Raw genomic sequence first — 20,844 nt, forward strand, 5'->3', positions numbered from 1 at the left:
AATTAATGAAGTACGAAAAGGGTTTGACTAGCTAATAATTGTCTTGAATCTAGACCCCTCCACCGATAACATTTTGCCACTGGAGAGAATGCTCAAGGTCCTTGAATATATTTGGAATCAGTGATTTTTAAAGCAGTAACAACAATTAAATAAAACTGAGGTAAAAACAGGTATTTTAATAGCCTTCCATGTTTTTATTGATCCTTACAATATAATAAATACATTTGTTCACTTTCTAGCATTCAAAATAGTAGATATCTTTAAATCCCAGAAACACACCTCTACAAATTACCAGTGGATCAAGACGATTTGCTAGTGCCCAGTCGTTTCTAGTTCATAAAAATATATGTTTTGCTGTATAAAGGACACGTGTGTTTTCATATTAAATAACGGTTAAATGGGAAATGTATTATTTTCCATGTTTTTGTCATTTGAAAGTGTTTTTTTTTTACAATTCAATAATGACTCAACAGATTCACACAGTCAGTGATGATGAGACAGACAGGGACAGAAACGTTTGAAGTGATGTAACTATTGACACGTCAGGGAAAGGATGAGGTTCTATGGATGACTGCTAAACAAATACCCTGGAAAACAACAACACCACACACACACACACACACACACACACACACACACACACACACACACACACACACACACACACACACCACACCACACCACACAAACCCACACCACACCACACACACAGAATTAGTTGTGTAACATACAGTGCCTTGCGAAAGTATTCGGCCCCCTTGAACTTTGCGACCTTTTGCCACATTTCAGGCTTCAAACATAAAGATATAAAACTGTATTTTTTTGTGAAGAATCAACAACAAGTGGGACACAATCATGAAGTGGAACAACATTTATTGGATATTTCAAACTTTTTTAACAAATCAAAAACTGAAAAATTGGGCGTGCAAAATTATTCAGCCCCCTTAAGTTAATACTTTGTAGCGCCACCTTTTGCTGCGATTACAGCTGTAAGTCGCTTGGGGTATGTCTCTATCAGTTTTGCACATCGAGAGACTGAATTTTTTTCCCATTCCTCCTTGCAAAACAGCTCGAGCTCAGTGAGGTTGGATGGAGAGCATTTGTGAACAGCAGTTTTCAGTTCTTTGCACAGATTCTCGATTGGATTCAGGTCTGGACTTTGACTTGGCCATTCTAACACCTGGATATGTTTATTTTTGAACCATTCCATTGTAGATTTTGCTTTATGTTTTGGATCATTGTCTTGTTGGAAGACAAATCTCCGTCCCAGTCTCAGGTCTTTTGCAGACTCCATCAGGTTCTCTTCCAGAATGGTCCTGTATTTGGCTCCATCCATCTTCCCATCAATTTTAACCATCTTCCCTGTCCCTGCTGAAGAAAAGCAGGCCCAAACCATGATGCTGCCACCACCATGTTTGACAGTGGGGATGGTGTGTTCAGCTGTGTTGCTTTTACGCCAAACATAACGTTTTGCATTGTTGCCAAAAAGTTCAATTTTGGTTTCATCTGACCAGAGCACCTTCTTCCACATGTTTGGTGTGTCTCCCAGGTGGCTTGTGGCAAACTTTAAACAACACTTTTTATGGATATCTTTAAGAAATGGCTTTCTTCTTTCCACTCTTCAATAAAGGCCAGATTTGTGCAATATATGACTGATTGTTGTCCTATGGACAGAGTCTCCCACCTCAGCTGTAGATCTCTGCAGTTCATCCAGAGTGATCATGGGCCTCTTGGCTGCATCTCTGATCAGTCTTCTCCTTGTATGAGCTGAAAGTTTAGAGGGACGGCCAGGTCTTGGTAGATTTGCAGTGGTCTGATACTCCTTCCATTTCAATATTATCGCTTGCACAGTGCTCCTTGGGATGTTTAAAGCTTGGGAAATCTTTTTGTATCCAAATCCGGCTTTAAACTTCTTCACAACAGTATCTCGGACCTGCCTGGTGTGTTCCTTGTTCTTCATGATGCTTTCTGCGCTTTTAACGGACCTCTGAGACTATCACAGTGCAGGTGCATTTATACGGAGACTTGATTACACACAGGTGGATTGTATTTATCATCATTAGTCATTGAGGTCAACATTGGATCATTCAGAGATCCTCACTGAACTTCTGGAGAGAGTTTGCTGCACTGAAAGTAAAGGGGCTGAATAATTTTGCACGCCCAATTTTTCAGTTTTTGATTTGTTAAAAAAGTTTGAAATATCCAATAAATGTCGTTCCACTTCATGATTGTGTCCCACTTGTTGTTGATTCTTCAGAATAAAATAGTTTTATATCTTTGTTTGAAGCCTGAAATGTGGCAAAAGGTCGCAAAGTTCAAGGGGGCCGAATACTTTCGCAAGGCACTGTAGATGTGACAGAATAATCAGAATTAGTTGTGTAACATAGATAATTAAGATGTCTTATCTGCGTAATATTCTTATGTGATATACTTATTAGAATGTAACCCTTCAGACTCTGGTGTTGACAGTTGTACTTTCTCCCTCAGCTGGGGCTCAGTCACCTGGGGCCCAGAGAGGGGAGAGGTCAGGCTTGTCTTTCACATGTCTCTGTTGCTATGCAGAATATCAGAAAGAGAAGAGGACAGGAGGGAACATTCTCTTCATATGTGAATGTGTCTTTACCTATTCTAAACCATGTGAATGTGTCTTTACCTATTCTAAACCATGTGAATGTGTCTTTACCTATTCTTAAACCATGTGAAGGGATGGCGTGATTAATGGGGAACCAATTACTTGTCTCTACAATGTCCATTGTATGTCATCTCTGATGTTGCACCTATCCTATCCTGGGGTAGTGTATGACCTAGAGGCTCACTCCTCTCAGTCAGCTTGTCCAGGCGTGTGGTCAAGAAGGGGTTTTACTCGAGATGGGAGTATCTGGAGTTGACAATCGATCTATGCCATAGACTGAGTTGGTGTTTCTGTGCTATGAAGTACCAGGAACGAGATCGGAGCCACGTCTTAGGGGCCAAACTGAACAATAAGAACAGTCTTCATAGCAAATGCTATCTGGCTGCGGGATACTCCTTTCTCATATATCAAGTCCCACCTTGTGAGCCATTCCACACATCTGTTGATTGTCATGTAGACTGAGGGGTAGATTTTTGCTATAAAATATTTTTGTAGCCTTTGTGTCAGGTCTCTCAATGAATCATCCGAGGATGGTTCGGCGACCAGCCATCGCTATTACAGAGCTCTCACTAATAAAGATTCAGTTCAAGTATAACTATCACTTGTGTGATAAGCTTGTCTCTCCTCATTTGATAATACATAAATTAACCACCACACACACAAATGTAAACACACATGGGGTGGTGGGCTATGGACCACTGCTAACCAAATACACCTCACCTTACCCTCCCCATGTTTGGATAATAGAAGGTTGTGTTCATAAGGCACCAAACGGAAGAAAACAGATTAAAACAAGGAGTGAGGGACTATCTGATCTTATCCAATAACAAACCCACATTTTTGTTTTCCGTTGAAAAAGTTGCTAAATTGTTTCTGCGGTGTGCCCTAATGAACATGACCCAGGTTTGCATGTTTGCCAGACAGAGAGAGAGAGAGAAAAGAGAGTAAGAAGAATCCATCACGCACACTGAGACGGAGGAGAGGAGCGAGGGATTCAGCGGAGGACAAGATAGCCCTGTCAATACAGGTATGTTAATCTTATGTTTGGATATACTGTTTTATTGTTCAAAACCTTGGCGAATACTATAATAAAGAATTATGATAATATACAAGTAAAGAAAATGGTTTATTATCACATTAATGAAAGGTTATTGTTGTGGTGGTACGTGTGGTAATGTCTAATGCTGAAAAGGACAAGAATAGTACATCCACATCCTATACATGGCAGGTGTTGGATGTCCAGAAATAGATCATATTAACTGATCATTTGAAGGGGGAATTGTTTTATGTTATTAATTCATATTGACTGATGAATATGTTGCTACATCCCAGATCCATGGAGTGGAGTAGGAGAGCTGTCCCTGTCTCTGGTGAGAACAAAATCCTTACAAGGGTTCGGGTCAATTCTATTTCAGTTCCTGTCAAAACAGACAGTAAATCACATTCCAATTAACCTCTGAGAGATTATTATGACATTGCCAGGAATAAGAATGAGTTGCATTTCCAAAAAGACAAGTTCTGTAGCTTTCAAATGAACCAATCAGAATTGAAAAGATCATTCAAATTTCAGTGCACTTCCTGAATTGACTGAAATTGAAATTGAGTTGACCCCAACCCTTTCATCTAAAAGTCAGAGATCTTTAATGATCAGCATTACCCTATAGCATGTTACACAATTTGTCATATAATGTTAAAGTGTATTCACAATATTATTCTCTATGACAAATTCATAATATTATTCATTCATAATATTGTTGTTTTACAGGGATCTTCCTACTCTTTTGGAGGGTCACCATGCAGATAGGTAAATGCATTTTTAATAAAGCAGACAGACAGACAAACAGACAAAAACAAACAAACCAAATCAACTAATCAATGAATTAAGTATCAGTATTGGCCACTGACAGAACCTAGGCCTAATAATACATTTAGTTCAGTTAATGTCACAATTAACGGTTACTAATTACATTTGATAATGTTGGTGCAGGCAGGTGTGTGTGCAGGGGATATTTCTATATATTTGAGGTGTTTTCACTAGGAACCAAACGGAACAAAATGGCCGACACAGGGAGGGACTAATCTGAACTAACCTGTAAAATGTTGTCAGTTGAAAAATACATGGTTATGATATGCACTAATGAATAAACCTGTGTATAATATCTGTCTTTGTCACTCAAACAGACAATGTGGCATTGAGACGAGTGGCTGCTCAGTCTTCCCTTTTCTCTTGGGAAAATAGTCCAAGTAAAGTCATCGATGGAAACCGCAACTCTAACTATAACTATGGTGGATCCTGCAGCAGCACTGCATTTAACACCAACCCCTGGTGGAGAGTGGACCTGCTGGATCTGTACAGAGTGACAGCTGTCACCATCACCAACAGAGGAGACTGCTGTCCTAAGAGGCTTGATGGTGCTGAGATCCGCATCGGTAACTCACTGGAGAACAACGGCATCAACAACCCCAGGTGACACATACTGTAGACATGTGTACATATTTATTTATTCTCTTGTAGGTGTTCAGATATGGTCTTCATTCTTCTGGGGCTGTTCTGTGTCTGTATTACAACGGCATCAACAACTCCAGGTGACAAATGGACATCAGTACATTTTTATGTCCAGTCTTGAAGGAGATTGGATACATTGGTCTTGATCCATGCTTCTGTAGCTATTCAGTGGCTATTTATTTAACAGAATGACTGTATTCTCTATGGTACATTGTAGAGAGTCCTCATTCCCCCTATCTCTTTCTCTCTCCCTCTTCCTCCCTCCCTCTCTCCCCCCCTCTCCCTTTCAGGTGTGTTGTCATCCACCACATCCCAGCAGGAGAGACCTATACCTTCCAGTGTAATGAGATGGAGGGTCAGTATGTTGTTGTGGTCATCCCTGGACAGAACAAGATTCTCACTCTGTGTGAGGTGGAAGTATTTGCCACAGTCAAACCTCCAGGTACTTCTTTACCAGTACATGTATTTATTCCGTCAGTGATGGTATGCCGAATAATAACTTTAATGACCAGAATTTATTTCCTGTCGAACACATTTAGTGGAGATGATAATTCTTTTCCAATGCATGTTTTTTGTATTGAATGTTTTTTTTTGGTGGGAGACAATGCCAATTAGTAGAAATCTGTGTAAAATAAACCGCAAAACTCATAATCTGGCAGTGTGACATTTTCTTTTCTTCAACAATGTGCGTTATAAAAATAACTCTGTTTATGCTTCACTCAGCTTACTAAACTCTAGTAAAACAATCACCGTTTGAGTTTTGTGGTATTTACGGTATTTTGCACAGATTTGAACTATTTTGCACCATGAAAAATATCAACAAATGTATTTCAGCCCCCAAGTCAAAGAGAACGGTGGTGAGGATGAAGATCCAATCAGATGCTGATCTGACAAACCAGGCAGTCGGTGACCAGCTACTACAGCAGGTGAGAGAGATGGAGAGGGAAGGGGGAGGGAGAGAGAAAGGGAGAAATAGAATGTATCTGTGTATTTGAACATTTATCTAACCGCTTGAACTTTCATCTAGCTGCATGTAGAGCTCGTGAAGCAGGGGGTGTCAGACTTTCAACTGCGCTGGAGGACTCAGCCAGATGGACAGATTTTCCACCATGAGGAAGATGAGAAGGAGGGTGGACCCACACAGACAGGTAACAACAAGGAGCATATTATATAGACTGTTGTCCTTCTTGCAACAGACAGGCATTGAAGACATTGTGCTTTTATCAGAGTTGGGATCTTCCATTTCAGAAAATACATTTATATTTTAATTCCAATTCCAATTTTCCTCATTGTGTTTCAATTATGAAAATGTGGAAGTGGAATTTCAGTTTACTTCCTGAATTGACTGAATTGAAATGTAATCAACCCTAACTCTGGGTCTTATTAACTTATTGCCAAGTTGTTATTGTAAGAAGAGAACGTGTTAGCGAGTCATAACTAAATTAGTACATGAAAGAGTTTCTGTATGTCATTTCTCTTCCAGGTGTCTCTGGAACTGAAGGGTGCTAGCCTGGTGAGAGACACAAGGAGACACAATAGTTTTAGGATTGGACTGCCTTGACGACATAATCTATCTACCATGCAAAATCTCAAATAGCTGCCTGTCCCTTCTAATAGCCAATCCAGAAAATAAACGCCTGTTTCAAAGAAACACGGGGTCTAAATGAATTGTTTACAAGGTTCCCATGAATTACTGATAGATATGAAATGGCACATCAACAACTTTGGGAGTACAGACCCCCAGAAATTGGCATCCCCAGTAAGAACTGACAAAAAACACAGTAAAAGATGTGAGTAATGTTTCTGTCAAGGATTGTTTTTGTTTTTTATAGAGGCATGCTGAGACAAAAGAAATGTGACACAGTGTGTAAATGATAACACATTAGTGTAGGAAATTGATTAAAAGGCTGGAATTTAACAACTAACTATGCAAATGTGTAAAAACCTGTGTGCATTAAGGAAATAGATGCCTGGCTCAAATAGAAGCATTTATCTAATATGCGGCTGTTTTGTTCAGTGATTTAAGCAAATAAATGCCGGGGCGATAAATTGAAGTTGTCCTGTATTTAAATTAATGTATAAACAACATTATTCCTTTCAACATGTAAAAGTTAATATGCAGTTTGGTTCATTTTTATTTCAAGTAATGAACATGGTTTAGTCAAGTATATTACTTCAAGCCTCAATTCTTTTGACGAACCAAAGCAGCACCAATGAGTTAGCCAGCCAACTTTGAAAAACAACCAAAATAAAGACTGATTTTCAGGTACATTATGCTTTTGGTTTAGACCATGCCCATTTCAAGCTTATCGTTCTACAATATATAGTTATTTTAGAATATTTAGGCATGTTTGTGGCTAACGCATTGATTCTGCTTGGCAGTATACCCAATCTGGTCTTTTCTAAATAGAAGCTTAGCTTTAGGTGTTTTAATTTAATTGTGCAGAAACCATACAAATGTGTGACATAAATTCTCTACAAATTGATGTACTCCCCTGTTAAAACATCGAGACAGAGTTGGGAAATAATATAAGTTAATGTATGAACAGTTTATAGAATATAAATAAATGCAATAACCTGAGAAATATCACAGTGTATCGTCTGCTCTTGGAATCAAATCAAATCAAATCAAATCAAATCAAATCAAATTTTATTTGTCACATACACATGGTTAGCAGATGTTAATGCGAGTGTAGCGAAATGCTTGTGCTTCTAGTTCCGACAATGCAGTAATAACAAGTAATCTAACTAACAATTCCAAAACTACTGTCTTGTACACAGTGTAAGGGGATAAAGAATATGTACATAAGGATATATGAATGAGTGATGGTACAGAGCAGCATAGGCAAGATACAGTAGATGGTATCGGGTACAGTATGTACAAATGAGATGAGTATGTAAACAAAGTGGCATAGTATAGTATAAAGTGGCTAGTGATACATGTATTACATAAGGATACCGTCGATGATATAGAGTACAGTATATACGTATGCATATGAGATGAATAATGTAGGGTAAGTAACATTTATATAAGGTAGCATTGTTTAAAGTGGCTAGTGATATATTTACATCATTTCCCATCAATTCCCATTATTAAAGTGGCTGGAGTTGAGTCAGTGTCAGTGTGTTGGCAGCAGCCACTCAGTGTTAGTGGTGGCTGTTTAACAGTCTGATGGCCTTGAGATAGAAGCTGTTTTTCAGTCTCTCGGTCCCAGCTTTGATGCACCTGTACTGACCTCGCCTTCTGGATGATAGCGGGGTGAACAGGCAGTGGCTCGGGTGGTTGATGTCCTTGATGATCTTTATGGCCTTCCTGTGACATCGGGTGGTGTAGGTGTCCTGGAGGGCAGGTAGTTTGCCCCCGGTGATGCGTTGTGCAGACCTCACTACCCTCTGGAGAGCCTTATTTTTTTCCCATTCCTCCTTGCAAAACAGCTCGAGCTCAGTGAGGTTGGATGGAGAGCATTTGTGAACAGCAGTTTTCAGTTCTTTGCACAGATTCTCGATTGGATTCAGGTCTGGACTTTGACTTGGCCATTCTAACACCTGGATATGTTTATTTTTGAACCATTCCATTGTAGATTTTGCTTTATGTTTTGGATCATTGTCTTGTTGGAAGACAAATCTCCGTCCCAGTCTCAGGTCTTTTGCAGACTCCATCAGGTTCTCTTCCAGAATGGTCCTGTATTTGGCTCCATCCATCTTCCCATCAATTTTAACCATCTTCCCTGTCCCTGCTGAAGAAAAGCAGGCCCAAACCATGATGCTGCCACCACCATGTTTGACAGTGGGGATGGTGTGTTCAGCTGTGTTGCTTTTACGCCAAACATAACGTTTTGCATTGTTGCCAAAAAGTTCAATTTTGGTTTCATCTGACCAGAGCACCTTCTTCCACATGTTTGGTGTGTCTCCCAGGTGGCTTGTGGCAAACTTTAAACAACACTTTTTATGGATATCTTTAAGAAATGGCTTTCTTCTTTCCACTCTTCAATAAAGGCCAGATTTGTGCAATATATGACTGATTGTTGTCCTATGGACAGAGTCTCCCACCTCAGCTGTAGATCTCTGCAGTTCATCCAGAGTGATCATGGGCCTCTTGGCTGCATCTCTGATCAGTCTTCTCCTTGTATGAGCTGAAAGTTTAGAGGGACGGCCAGGTCTTGGTAGATTTGCAGTGGTCTGATACTCCTTCCATTTCAATATTATCGCTTGCACAGTGCTCCTTGGGATGTTTAAAGCTTGGGAAATCTTTTTGTATCCAAATCCGGCTTTAAACTTCTTCACAACAGTATCTCGGACCTGCCTGGTGTGTTCCTTGTTCTTCATGATGCTTTCTGCGCTTTTAACGGACCTCTGAGACTATCACAGTGCAGGTGCATTTATACGGAGACTTGATTACACACAGGTGGATTGTATTTATCATCATTAGTCATTGAGGTCAACATTGGATCATTCAGAGATCCTCACTGAACTTCTGGAGAGAGTTTGCTGCACTGAAAGTAAAGGGGCTGAATAATTTTGCACGCCCAATTTTTCAGTTTTTGATTTGTTAAAAAAGTTTGAAATATCCAATAAATGTCGTTCCACTTCATGATTGTGTCCCACTTGTTGTTGATTCTTCAGAATAAAATAGTTTTATATCTTTGTTTGAAGCCTGAAATGTGGCAAAAGGTCGCAAAGTTCAAGGGGGCCGAATACTTTCGCAAGGCACTGTAGATGTGACAGAATAATCAGAATTAGTTGTGTAACATAGATAATTAAGATGTCTTATCTGCGTAATATTCTTATGTGATATACTTATTAGAATGTAACCCTTCAGACTCTGGTGTTGACAGTTGTACTTTCTCCCTCAGCTGGGGCTCAGTCACCTGGGGCCCAGAGAGGGGAGAGGTCAGGCTTGTCTTTCACATGTCTCTGTTGCTATGCAGAATATCAGAAAGAGAAGAGGACAGGAGGGAACATTCTCTTCATATGTGAATGTGTCTTTACCTATTCTAAACCATGTGAATGTGTCTTTACCTATTCTAAACCATGTGAATGTGTCTTTACCTATTCTTAAACCATGTGAAGGGATGGCGTGATTAATGGGGAACCAATTACTTGTCTCTACAATGTCCATTGTATGTCATCTCTGATGTTGCACCTATCCTATCCTGGGGTAGTGTATGACCTAGAGGCTCACTCCTCTCAGTCAGCTTGTCCAGGCGTGTGGTCAAGAAGGGGTTTTACTCGAGATGGGAGTATCTGGAGTTGACAATCGATCTATGCCATAGACTGAGTTGGTGTTTCTGTGCTATGAAGTACCAGGAACGAGATCGGAGCCACGTCTTAGGGGCCAAACTGAACAATAAGAACAGTCTTCATAGCAAATGCTATCTGGCTGCGGGATACTCCTTTCTCATATATCAAGTCCCACCTTGTGAGCCATTCCACACATCTGTTGATTGTCATGTAGACTGAGGGGTAGATTTTTGCTATAAAATATTTTTGTAGCCTTTGTGTCAGGTCTCTCAATGAATCATCCGAGGATGGTTCGGCGACCAGCCATCGCTATTACAGAGCTCTCACTAATAAAGATTCAGTTCAAGTATAACTATCACTTGTGTGATAAGCTTGTCTCTCCTCATTTGATAATACATAAATTAACCACCACACACACAAATGTAAACACACATGGGGTGGTGGGCTATGGACCACTGCTAACCAAATACACCTCACCTTACCCTCCCCATGTTTGGATAATAGAAGGTTGTGTTCATAAGGCACCAAACGGAAGAAAACAGATTAAAACAAGGAGTGAGGGACTATCTGATCTTATCCAATAACAAACCCACATTTTTGTTTTCCGTTGAAAAAGTTGCTAAATTGTTTCTGCGGTGTGCCCTAATGAACATGACCCAGGTTTGCATGTTTGCCAGACAGAGAGAGAGAGAGAAAAGAGAGTAAGAAGAATCCATCACGCACACTGAGACGGAGGAGAGGAGCGAGGGATTCAGCGGAGGACAAGATAGCCCTGTCAATACAGGTATGTTAATCTTATGTTTGGATATACTGTTTTATTGTTCAAAACCTTGGCGAATACTATAATAAAGAATTATGATAATATACAAGTAAAGAAAATGGTTTATTATCACATTAATGAAAGGTTATTGTTGTGGTGGTACGTGTGGTAATGTCTAATGCTGAAAAGGACAAGAATAGTACATCCACATCCTATACATGGCAGGTGTTGGATGTCCAGAAATAGATCATATTAACTGATCATTTGAAGGGGGAATTGTTTTATGTTATTAATTCATATTGACTGATGAATATGTTGCTACATCCCAGATCCATGGAGTGGAGTAGGAGAGCTGTCCCTGTCTCTGGTGAGAACAAAATCCTTACAAGGGTTCGGGTCAATTCTATTTCAGTTCCTGTCAAAACAGACAGTAAATCACATTCCAATTAACCTCTGAGAGATTATTATGACATTGCCAGGAATAAGAATGAGTTGCATTTCCAAAAAGACAAGTTCTGTAGCTTTCAAATGAACCAATCAGAATTGAAAAGATCATTCAAATTTCAGTGCACTTCCTGAATTGACTGAAATTGAAATTGAGTTGACCCCAACCCTTTCATCTAAAAGTCAGAGATCTTTAATGATCAGCATTACCCTATAGCATGTTACACAATTTGTCATATAATGTTAAAGTGTATTCACAATATTATTCTCTATGACAAATTCATAATATTATTCATTCATAATATTGTTGTTTTACAGGGATCTTCCTACTCTTTTGGAGGGTCACCATGCAGATAGGTAAATGCATTTTTAATAAAGCAGACAGACAGACAAACAGACAAAAACAAACAAACCAAATCAACTAATCAATGAATTAAGTATCAGTATTGGCCACTGACAGAACCTAGGCCTAATAATACATTTAGTTCAGTTAATGTCACAATTAACGGTTACTAATTACATTTGATAATGTTGGTGCAGGCAGGTGTGTGTGCAGGGGATATTTCTATATATTTGAGGTGTTTTCACTAGGAACCAAACGGAACAAAATGGCCGACACAGGGAGGGACTAATCTGAACTAACCTGTAAAATGTTGTCAGTTGAAAAATACATGGTTATGATATGCACTAATGAATAAACCTGTGTATAATATCTGTCTTTGTCACTCAAACAGACAATGTGGCATTGAGACGAGTGGCTGCTCAGTCTTCCCTTTTCTCTTGGGAAAATAGTCCAAGTAAAGTCATCGATGGAAACCGCAACTCTAACTATAACTATGGTGGATCCTGCAGCAGCACTGCATTTAACACCAACCCCTGGTGGAGAGTGGACCTGCTGGATCTGTACAGAGTGACAGCTGTCACCATCACCAACAGAGGAGACTGCTGTCCTAAGAGGCTTGATGGTGCTGAGATCCGCATCGGTAACTCACTGGAGAACAACGGCATCAACAACCCCAGGTGACACATACTGTAGACATGTGTACATATTTATTTATTCTCTTGTAGGTGTTCAGATATGGTCTTCATTCTTCTGGGGCTGTTCTGTGTCTGTATTACAACGGCATCAACAACTCCAGGTGACAAATGGACATCAGTACATTTTTATGTCCAGTCTTGAAGGAGATTGGATACATTGGTCTTGATCCATGCTTCTGTAGCTATTCAGTGGCTATTTATTTAACAGAATGACTGTATTCTCTATGGTACATTGTAGAGAGTCCTCATTCCCCCTATCTCTTTCTCTCTCCCTCTTCCTCCCTCCCTCTCTCCCCCCCTCTCCCTTTCAGGTGTGTTGTCATCCACCACATCCCAGCAGGAGAGACCTATACCTTCCAGTGTAATGAGATGGAGGGTCAGTATGTTGTTGTGGTCATCCCTGGACAGAACAAGATTCTCACTCTGTGTGAGGTGGAAGTATTTGCCACAGTCAAACCTCCAGGTACTTCTTTACCAGTACATGTATTTATTCCGTCAGTGATGGTATGCCGAATAATAACTTTAATGACCAGAATTTATTTCCTGTCGAACACATTTAGTGGAGATGATAATTCTTTTCCAATGCATGTTTTTTGTATTGAATGTTTTTTTTTGGTGGGAGACAATGCCAATTAGTAGAAATCTGTGTAAAATAAACCGCAAAACTCATAATCTGGCAGTGTGACATTTTCTTTTCTTCAACAATGTGCGTTATAAAAATAACTCTGTTTATGCTTCACTCAGCTTACTAAACTCTAGTAAAACAATCACCGTTTGAGTTTTGTGGTATTTACGGTATTTTGCACAGATTTGAACTATTTTGCACCATGAAAAATATCAACAAATGTATTTCAGCCCCCAAGTCAAAGAGAACGGTGGTGAGGATGAAGATCCAATCAGATGCTGATCTGACAAACCAGGCAGTCGGTGACCAGCTACTACAGCAGGTGAGAGAGATGGAGAGGGAAGGGGGAGGGAGAGAGAAAGGGAGAAATAGAATGTATCTGTGTATTTGAACATTTATCTAACCGCTTGAACTTTCATCTAGCTGCATGTAGAGCTCGTGAAGCAGGGGGTGTCAGACTTTCAACTGCGCTGGAGGACTCAGCCAGATGGACAGATTTTCCACCATGAGGAAGATGAGAAGGAGGGTGGACCCACACAGACAGGTAACAACAAGGAGCATATTATATAGACTGTTGTCCTTCTTGCAACAGACAGGCATTGAAGACATTGTGCTTTTATCAGAGTTGGGATCTTCCATTTCAGAAAATACATTTATATTTTAATTCCAATTCCAATTTTCCTCATTGTGTTTCAATTATGAAAATGTGGAAGTGGAATTTCAGTTTACTTCCTGAATTGACTGAATTGAAATGTAATCAACCCTAACTCTGGGTCTTATTAACTTATTGCCAAGTTGTTATTGTAAGAAGAGAACGTGTTAGCGAGTCATAACTAAATTAGTACATGAAAGAGTTTCTGTATGTCATTTCTCTTCCAGGTGTCTCTGGAACTGAAGGGTGCTAGCCTGGTGAGAGACACAAGGAGACACAATAGTTTTAGGATTGGACTGCCTTGACGACATAATCTATCTACCATGCAAAATCTCAAATAGCTGCCTGTCCCTTCTAATAGCCAATCCAGAAAATAAACGCCTGTTTCAAAGAAACACGGGGTCTAAATGAATTGTTTACAAGGTTCCCATGAATTACTGATAGATATGAAATGGCACATCAACAACTTTGGGAGTACAGACCCCCAGAAATTGGCATCCCCAGTAAGAACTGACAAAAAACACAGTAAAAGATGTGAGTAATGTTTCTGTCAAGGATTGTTTTTGTTTTTTATAGAGGCATGCTGAGACAAAAGAAATGTGACACAGTGTGTAAATGATAACACATTAGTGTAGGAAATTGATTAAAAGGCTGGAATTTAACAACTAACTATGCAAATGTGTAAAAACCTGTGTGCATTAAGGAAATAGATGCCTGGCTCAAATAGAAGCATTTATCTAATATGCGGCTGTTTTGTTCAGTGATTTAAGCAAATAAATGCCGGGGCGATAAATTGAAGTTGTCCTGTATTTAAATTAATGTATAAACAACATTATTCCTTTCAACATGTAAAAGTTAATATGCAGTTTGGTTCATTTTTATTTCAAGTAATGAACATGGTTTAGTCAAGTATATTACTTCAAGCCTCAATTCTTTTGACGAACCAAAGCAGCACCAATGAGTTAGCCAGCCAACTTTGAAAAACAACCAAAATAAAGACTGATTTTCAGGTACATTATGCTTTTGGTTTAGACCATGCCCATTTCAAGCTTATCGTTCTACAATATATAGTTATTTTAGAATATTTAGGCATGTTTGTGGCTAACGCATTGATTCTGCTTGGCAGTATACCCAATCTGGTCTTTTCTAAATAGAAGCTTAGCTTTAGGTGTTTTAATTTAATTGTGCAGAAACCATACAAATGTGTGACATAAATTCTCTACAAATTGATGTACTCCCCTGTTAAAACATCGAGACAGAGTTGGGAAATAATATAAGTTAATGTATGAACAGTTTATAGAATATAAATAAATGCAATAACCTGAGAAATATCACAGTGTATCGTCTGCTCTTGGAATCAAATCAAATCAAATCAAATCAAATCAAATCAAATTTTATTTGTCACATACACATGGTTAGCAGATGTTAATGCGAGTGTAGCGAAATGCTTGTGCTTCTAGTTCCGACAATGCAGTAATAACAAGTAATCTAACTAACAATTCCAAAACTACTGTCTTGTACACAGTGTAAGGGGATAAAGAATATGTACATAAGGATATATGAATGAGTGATGGTACAGAGCAGCATAGGCAAGATACAGTAGATGGTATCGGGTACAGTATGTACAAATGAGATGAGTATGTAAACAAAGTGGCATAGTATAGTATAAAGTGGCTAGTGATACATGTATTACATAAGGATACCGTCGATGATATAGAGTACAGTATATACGTATGCATATGAGATGAATAATGTAGGGTAAGTAACATTTATATAAGGTAGCATTGTTTAAAGTGGCTAGTGATATATTTACATCATTTCCCATCAATTCCCATTATTAAAGTGGCTGGAGTTGAGTCAGTGTCAGTGTGTTGGCAGCAGCCACTCAGTGTTAGTGGTGGCTGTTTAACAGTCTGATGGCCTTGAGATAGAAGCTGTTTTTCAGTCTCTCGGTCCCAGCTTTGATGCACCTGTACTGACCTCGCCTTCTGGATGATAGCGGGGTGAACAGGCAGTGGCTCGGGTGGTTGATGTCCTTGATGATCTTTATGGCCTTCCTGTGACATCGGGTGGTGTAGGTGTCCTGGAGGGCAGGTAGTTTGCCCCCGGTGATGCGTTGTGCAGACCTCACTACCCTCTGGAGAGCCTTATTTTTTTCCCATTCCTCCTTGCAAAACAGCTCGAGCTCAGTGAGGTTGGATGGAGAGCATTTGTGAACAGCAGTTTTCAGTTCTTTGCACAGATTCTCGATTGGATTCAGGTCTGGACTTTGACTTGGCCATTCTAACACCTGGATATGTTTATTTTTGAACCATTCCATTGTAGATTTTGCTTTATGTTTTGGATCATTGTCTTGTTGGAAGACAAATCTCCGTCCCAGTCTCAGGTCTTTTGCAGACTCCATCAGGTTCTCTTCCAGAATGGTCCTGTATTTGGCTCCATCCATCTTCCCATCAATTTTAACCATCTTCCCTGTCCCTGCTGAAGAAAAGCAGGCCCAAACCATGATGCTGCCACCACCATGTTTGACAGTGGGGATGGTGTGTTCAGCTGTGTTGCTTTTACGCCAAACATAACGTTTTGCATTGTTGCCAAAAAGTTCAATTTTGGTTTCATCTGACCAGAGCACCTTCTTCCACATGTTTGGTGTGTCTCCCAGGTGGCTTGTGGCAAACTTTAAACAACACTTTTTATGGATATCTTTAAGAAATGGCTTTCTTCTTTCCACTCTTCAATAAAGGCCAGATTTGTGCAATATATGACTGATTGTTGTCCTATGGACAGAGTCTCCCACCTCAGCTGTAGATCTCTGCAGTTCATCCAGAGTGATCATGGGCCTCTTGGCTGCATCTCTGATCAGTCTTCTCCTTGTATGAGCTGAAAGTTTAGAGGGACGGCCAGGTCTTGGTAGATTTGCAGTGGTCTGATACTCCTTCCATTTCAATATTATCGCTTGCACAGTGCTCCTTGGGATGTTTAAAGCTTGGGAAATCTTTTTGTATCCAAATCCGGCTTTAAACTTCTTCACAACAGTATCTCGGACCTGCCTGGTGTGTTCCTTGTTCTTCATGATGCTTTCTGCGCTTTTAACGGACCTCTGAGACTATCACAGTGCAGGTGCATTTATACGGAGACTTGATTACACACAGGTGGATTGTATTTATCATCATTAGTCATTGAGGTCAACATTGGATCATTCAGAGATCCTCACTGAACTTCTGGAGAGAGTTTGCTGCACTGAAAGTAAAGGGGCTGAATAATTTTGCACGCCCAATTTTTCAGTTTTTGATTTGTTAAAAAAGTTTGAAATATCCAATAAATGTCGTTCCACTTCATGATTGTGTCCCACTTGTTGTTGATTCTTCAGAATAAAATAGTTTTATATCTTTGTTTGAAGCCTGAAATGTGGCAAAAGGTCGCAAAGTTCAAGGGGGCCGAATACTTTCGCAAGGCACTGTAGATGTGACAGAATAATCAGAATTAGTTGTGTAACATAGATAATTAAGATGTCTTATCTGCGTAATATTCTTATGTGATATACTTATTAGAATGTAACCCTTCAGACTCTGGTGTTGACAGTTGTACTTTCTCCCTCAGCTGGGGCTCAGTCACCTGGGGCCCAGAGAGGGGAGAGGTCAGGCTTGTCTTTCACATGTCTCTGTTGCTATGCAGAATATCAGAAAGAGAAGAGGACAGGAGGGAACATTCTCTTCATATGTGAATGTGTCTTTACCTATTCTAAACCATGTGAATGTGTCTTTACCTATTCTAAACCATGTGAATGTGTCTTTACCTATTCTTAAACCATGTGAAGGGATGGCGTGATTAATGGGGAACCAATTACTTGTCTCTACAATGTCCATTGTATGTCATCTCTGATGTTGCACCTATCCTATCCTGGGGTAGTGTATGACCTAGAGGCTCACTCCTCTCAGTCAGCTTGTCCAGGCGTGTGGTCAAGAAGGGGTTTTACTCGAGATGGGAGTATCTGGAGTTGACAATCGATCTATGCCATAGACTGAGTTGGTGTTTCTGTGCTATGAAGTACCAGGAACGAGATCGGAGCCACGTCTTAGGGGCCAAACTGAACAATAAGAACAGTCTTCATAGCAAATGCTATCTGGCTGCGGGATACTCCTTTCTCATATATCAAGTCCCACCTTGTGAGCCATTCCACACATCTGTTGATTGTCATGTAGACTGAGGGGTAGATTTTTGCTATAAAATATTTTTGTAGCCTTTGTGTCAGGTCTCTCAATGAATCATCCGAGGATGGTTCGGCGACCAGCCATCGCTATTACAGAGCTCTCACTAATAAAGATTCAGTTCAAGTATAACTATCACTTGTGTGATAAGCTTGTCTCTCCTCATTTGATAATACATAAATTAACCACCACACACACAAATGTAAACACACATGGGGTGGTGGGCTATGGACCACTGCTAACCAAATACACCTCACCTTACCCTCCCCATGTTTGGATAATAGAAGGTTGTGTTCATAAGGCACCAAACGGAAGAAAACAGATTAAAACAAGGAGTGAGGGACTATCTGATCTTATCCAATAACAAACCCACATTTTTGTTTTCCGTTGAAAAAGTTGCTAAATTGTTTCTGCGGTGTGCCCTAATGAACATGACCCAGGTTTGCATGTTTGCCAGACAGAGAGAGAGAGAGAAAAGAGAGTAAGAAGAATCCATCACGCACACTGAGACGGAGGAGAGGAGCGAGGGATTCAGCGGAGGACAAGATAGCCCTGTCAATACAGGTATGTTAATCTTATGTTTGGATATACTGTTTTATTGTTCAAAACCTTGGCGAATACTATAATAAAGAATTATGATAATATACAAGTAAAGAAAATGGTTTATTATCACATTAATGAAAGGTTATTGTTGTGGTGGTACGTGTGGTAATGTCTAATGCTGAAAAGGACAAGAATAGTACATCCACATCCTATACATGGCAGGTGTTGGATGTCCAGAAATAGATCATATTAACTGATCATTTGAAGGGGGAATTGTTTTATGTTATTAATTCATATTGACTGATGAATATGTTGCTACATCCCAGATCCATGGAGTGGAGTAGGAGAGCTGTCCCTGTCTCTGGTGAGAACAAAATCCTTACAAGGGTTCGGGTCAATTCTATTTCAGTTCCTGTCAAAACAGACAGTAAATCACATTCCAATTAACCTCTGAGAGATTATTATGACATTGCCAGGAATAAGAATGAGTTGCATTTCCAAAAAGACAAGTTCTGTAGCTTTCAAATGAACCAATCAGAATTGAAAAGATCATTCAAATTTCAGTGCACTTCCTGAATTGACTGAAATTGAAATTGAGTTGACCCCAACCCTTTCATCTAAAAGTCAGAGATCTTTAATGATCAGCATTACCCTATAGCATGTTACACAATTTGTCATATAATGTTAAAGTGTATTCACAATATTATTCTCTATGACAAATTCATAATATTATTCATTCATAATATTGTTGTTTTACAGGGATCTTCCTACTCTTTTGGAGGGTCACCATGCAGATAGGTAAATGCATTTTTAATAAAGCAGACAGACAGACAAACAGACAAAAACAAACAAACCAAATCAACTAATCAATGAATTAAGTATCAGTATTGGCCACTGACAGAACCTAGGCCTAATAATACATTTAGTTCAGTTAATGTCACAATTAACGGTTACTAATTACATTTGATAATGTTGGTGCAGGCAGGTGTGTGTGCAGGGGATATTTCTATATATTTGAGGTGTTTTCACTAGGAACCAAACGGAACAAAATGGCCGACACAGGGAGGGACTAATCTGAACTAACCTGTAAAATGTTGTCAGTTGAAAAATACATGGTTATGATATGCACTAATGAATAAACCTGTGTATAATATCTGTCTTTGTCACTCAAACAGACAATGTGGCATTGAGACGAGTGGCTGCTCAGTCTTCCCTTTTCTCTTGGGAAAATAGTCCAAGTAAAGTCATCGATGGAAACCGCAACTCTAACTATAACTATGGTGGATCCTGCAGCAGCACTGCATTTAACACCAACCCCTGGTGGAGAGTGGACCTGCTGGATCTGTACAGAGTGACAGCTGTCACCATCACCAACAGAGGAGACTGCTGTCCTAAGAGGCTTGATGGTGCTGAGATCCGCATCGGTAACTCACTGGAGAACAACGGCATCAACAACCCCAGGTGACACATACTGTAGACATGTGTACATATTTATTTATTCTCTTGTAGGTGTTCAGATATGGTCTTCATTCTTCTGGGGCTGTTCTGTGTCTGTATTACAACGGCATCAACAACTCCAGGTGACAAATGGACATCAGTACATTTTTATGTCCAGTCTTGAAGGAGATTGGATACATTGGTCTTGATCCATGCTTCTGTAGCTATTCAGTGGCTATTTATTTAACAGAATGACTGTATTCTCTATGGTACATTGTAGAGAGTCCTCATTCCCCCTATCTCTTTCTCTCTCCCTCTTCCTCCCTCCCTCTCTCCCCCCCTCTCCCTTTCAGGTGTGTTGTCATCCACCACATCCCAGCAGGAGAGACCTATACCTTCCAGTGTAATGAGATGGAGGGTCAGTATGTTGTTGTGGTCATCCCTGGACAGAACAAGATTCTCACTCTGTGTGAGGTGGAAGTATTTGCCACAGTCAAACCTCCAGGTACTTCTTTACCAGTACATGTATTTATTCCGTCAGTGATGGTATGCCGAATAATAACTTTAATGACCAGAATTTATTTCCTGTCGAACACATTTAGTGGAGATGATAATTCTTTTCCAATGCATGTTTTTTGTATTGAATGTTTTTTTTTGGTGGGAGACAATGCCAATTAGTAGAAATCTGTGTAAAATAAACCGCAAAACTCATAATCTGGCAGTGTGACATTTTCTTTTCTTCAACAATGTGCGTTATAAAA

General features: G+C 39.7%; 1 protein-coding gene across 1 annotated transcript in view; it reads left to right on the forward strand.

Moving 5' to 3' along the window:
- LOC110532922 overlaps window positions 1-20,844 on the forward strand; it is a 69,320-nt gene that overhangs the window by 40,939 nt on the left and 7,537 nt on the right. Inside the window, exons 2-11 of the mRNA XM_036989251.1 lie at window positions 4,814-5,099; window positions 5,429-5,580; window positions 5,973-6,064; window positions 6,166-6,286; window positions 12,318-12,603; window positions 12,933-13,084; window positions 13,477-13,568; window positions 13,670-13,790; window positions 19,822-20,107; window positions 20,437-20,588. Coding sequence (XP_036845146.1) covers window positions 4,814-5,099; window positions 5,429-5,580; window positions 5,973-6,064; window positions 6,166-6,286; window positions 12,318-12,603; window positions 12,933-13,084; window positions 13,477-13,568; window positions 13,670-13,790; window positions 19,822-20,107; window positions 20,437-20,588 — 1,740 coding nt within the window. The remainder of the gene's footprint in view (window positions 1-4,813; window positions 5,100-5,428; window positions 5,581-5,972; window positions 6,065-6,165; window positions 6,287-12,317; window positions 12,604-12,932; window positions 13,085-13,476; window positions 13,569-13,669; window positions 13,791-19,821; window positions 20,108-20,436; window positions 20,589-20,844) is intronic.

The sequence above is a fragment of the Oncorhynchus mykiss genome, chromosome 9 (assembly GCF_013265735.2).
Source record: "Oncorhynchus mykiss isolate Arlee chromosome 9, USDA_OmykA_1.1, whole genome shotgun sequence".
NCBI classification, from domain to species: Eukaryota; Metazoa; Chordata; class Actinopteri; order Salmoniformes; family Salmonidae; genus Oncorhynchus; species Oncorhynchus mykiss.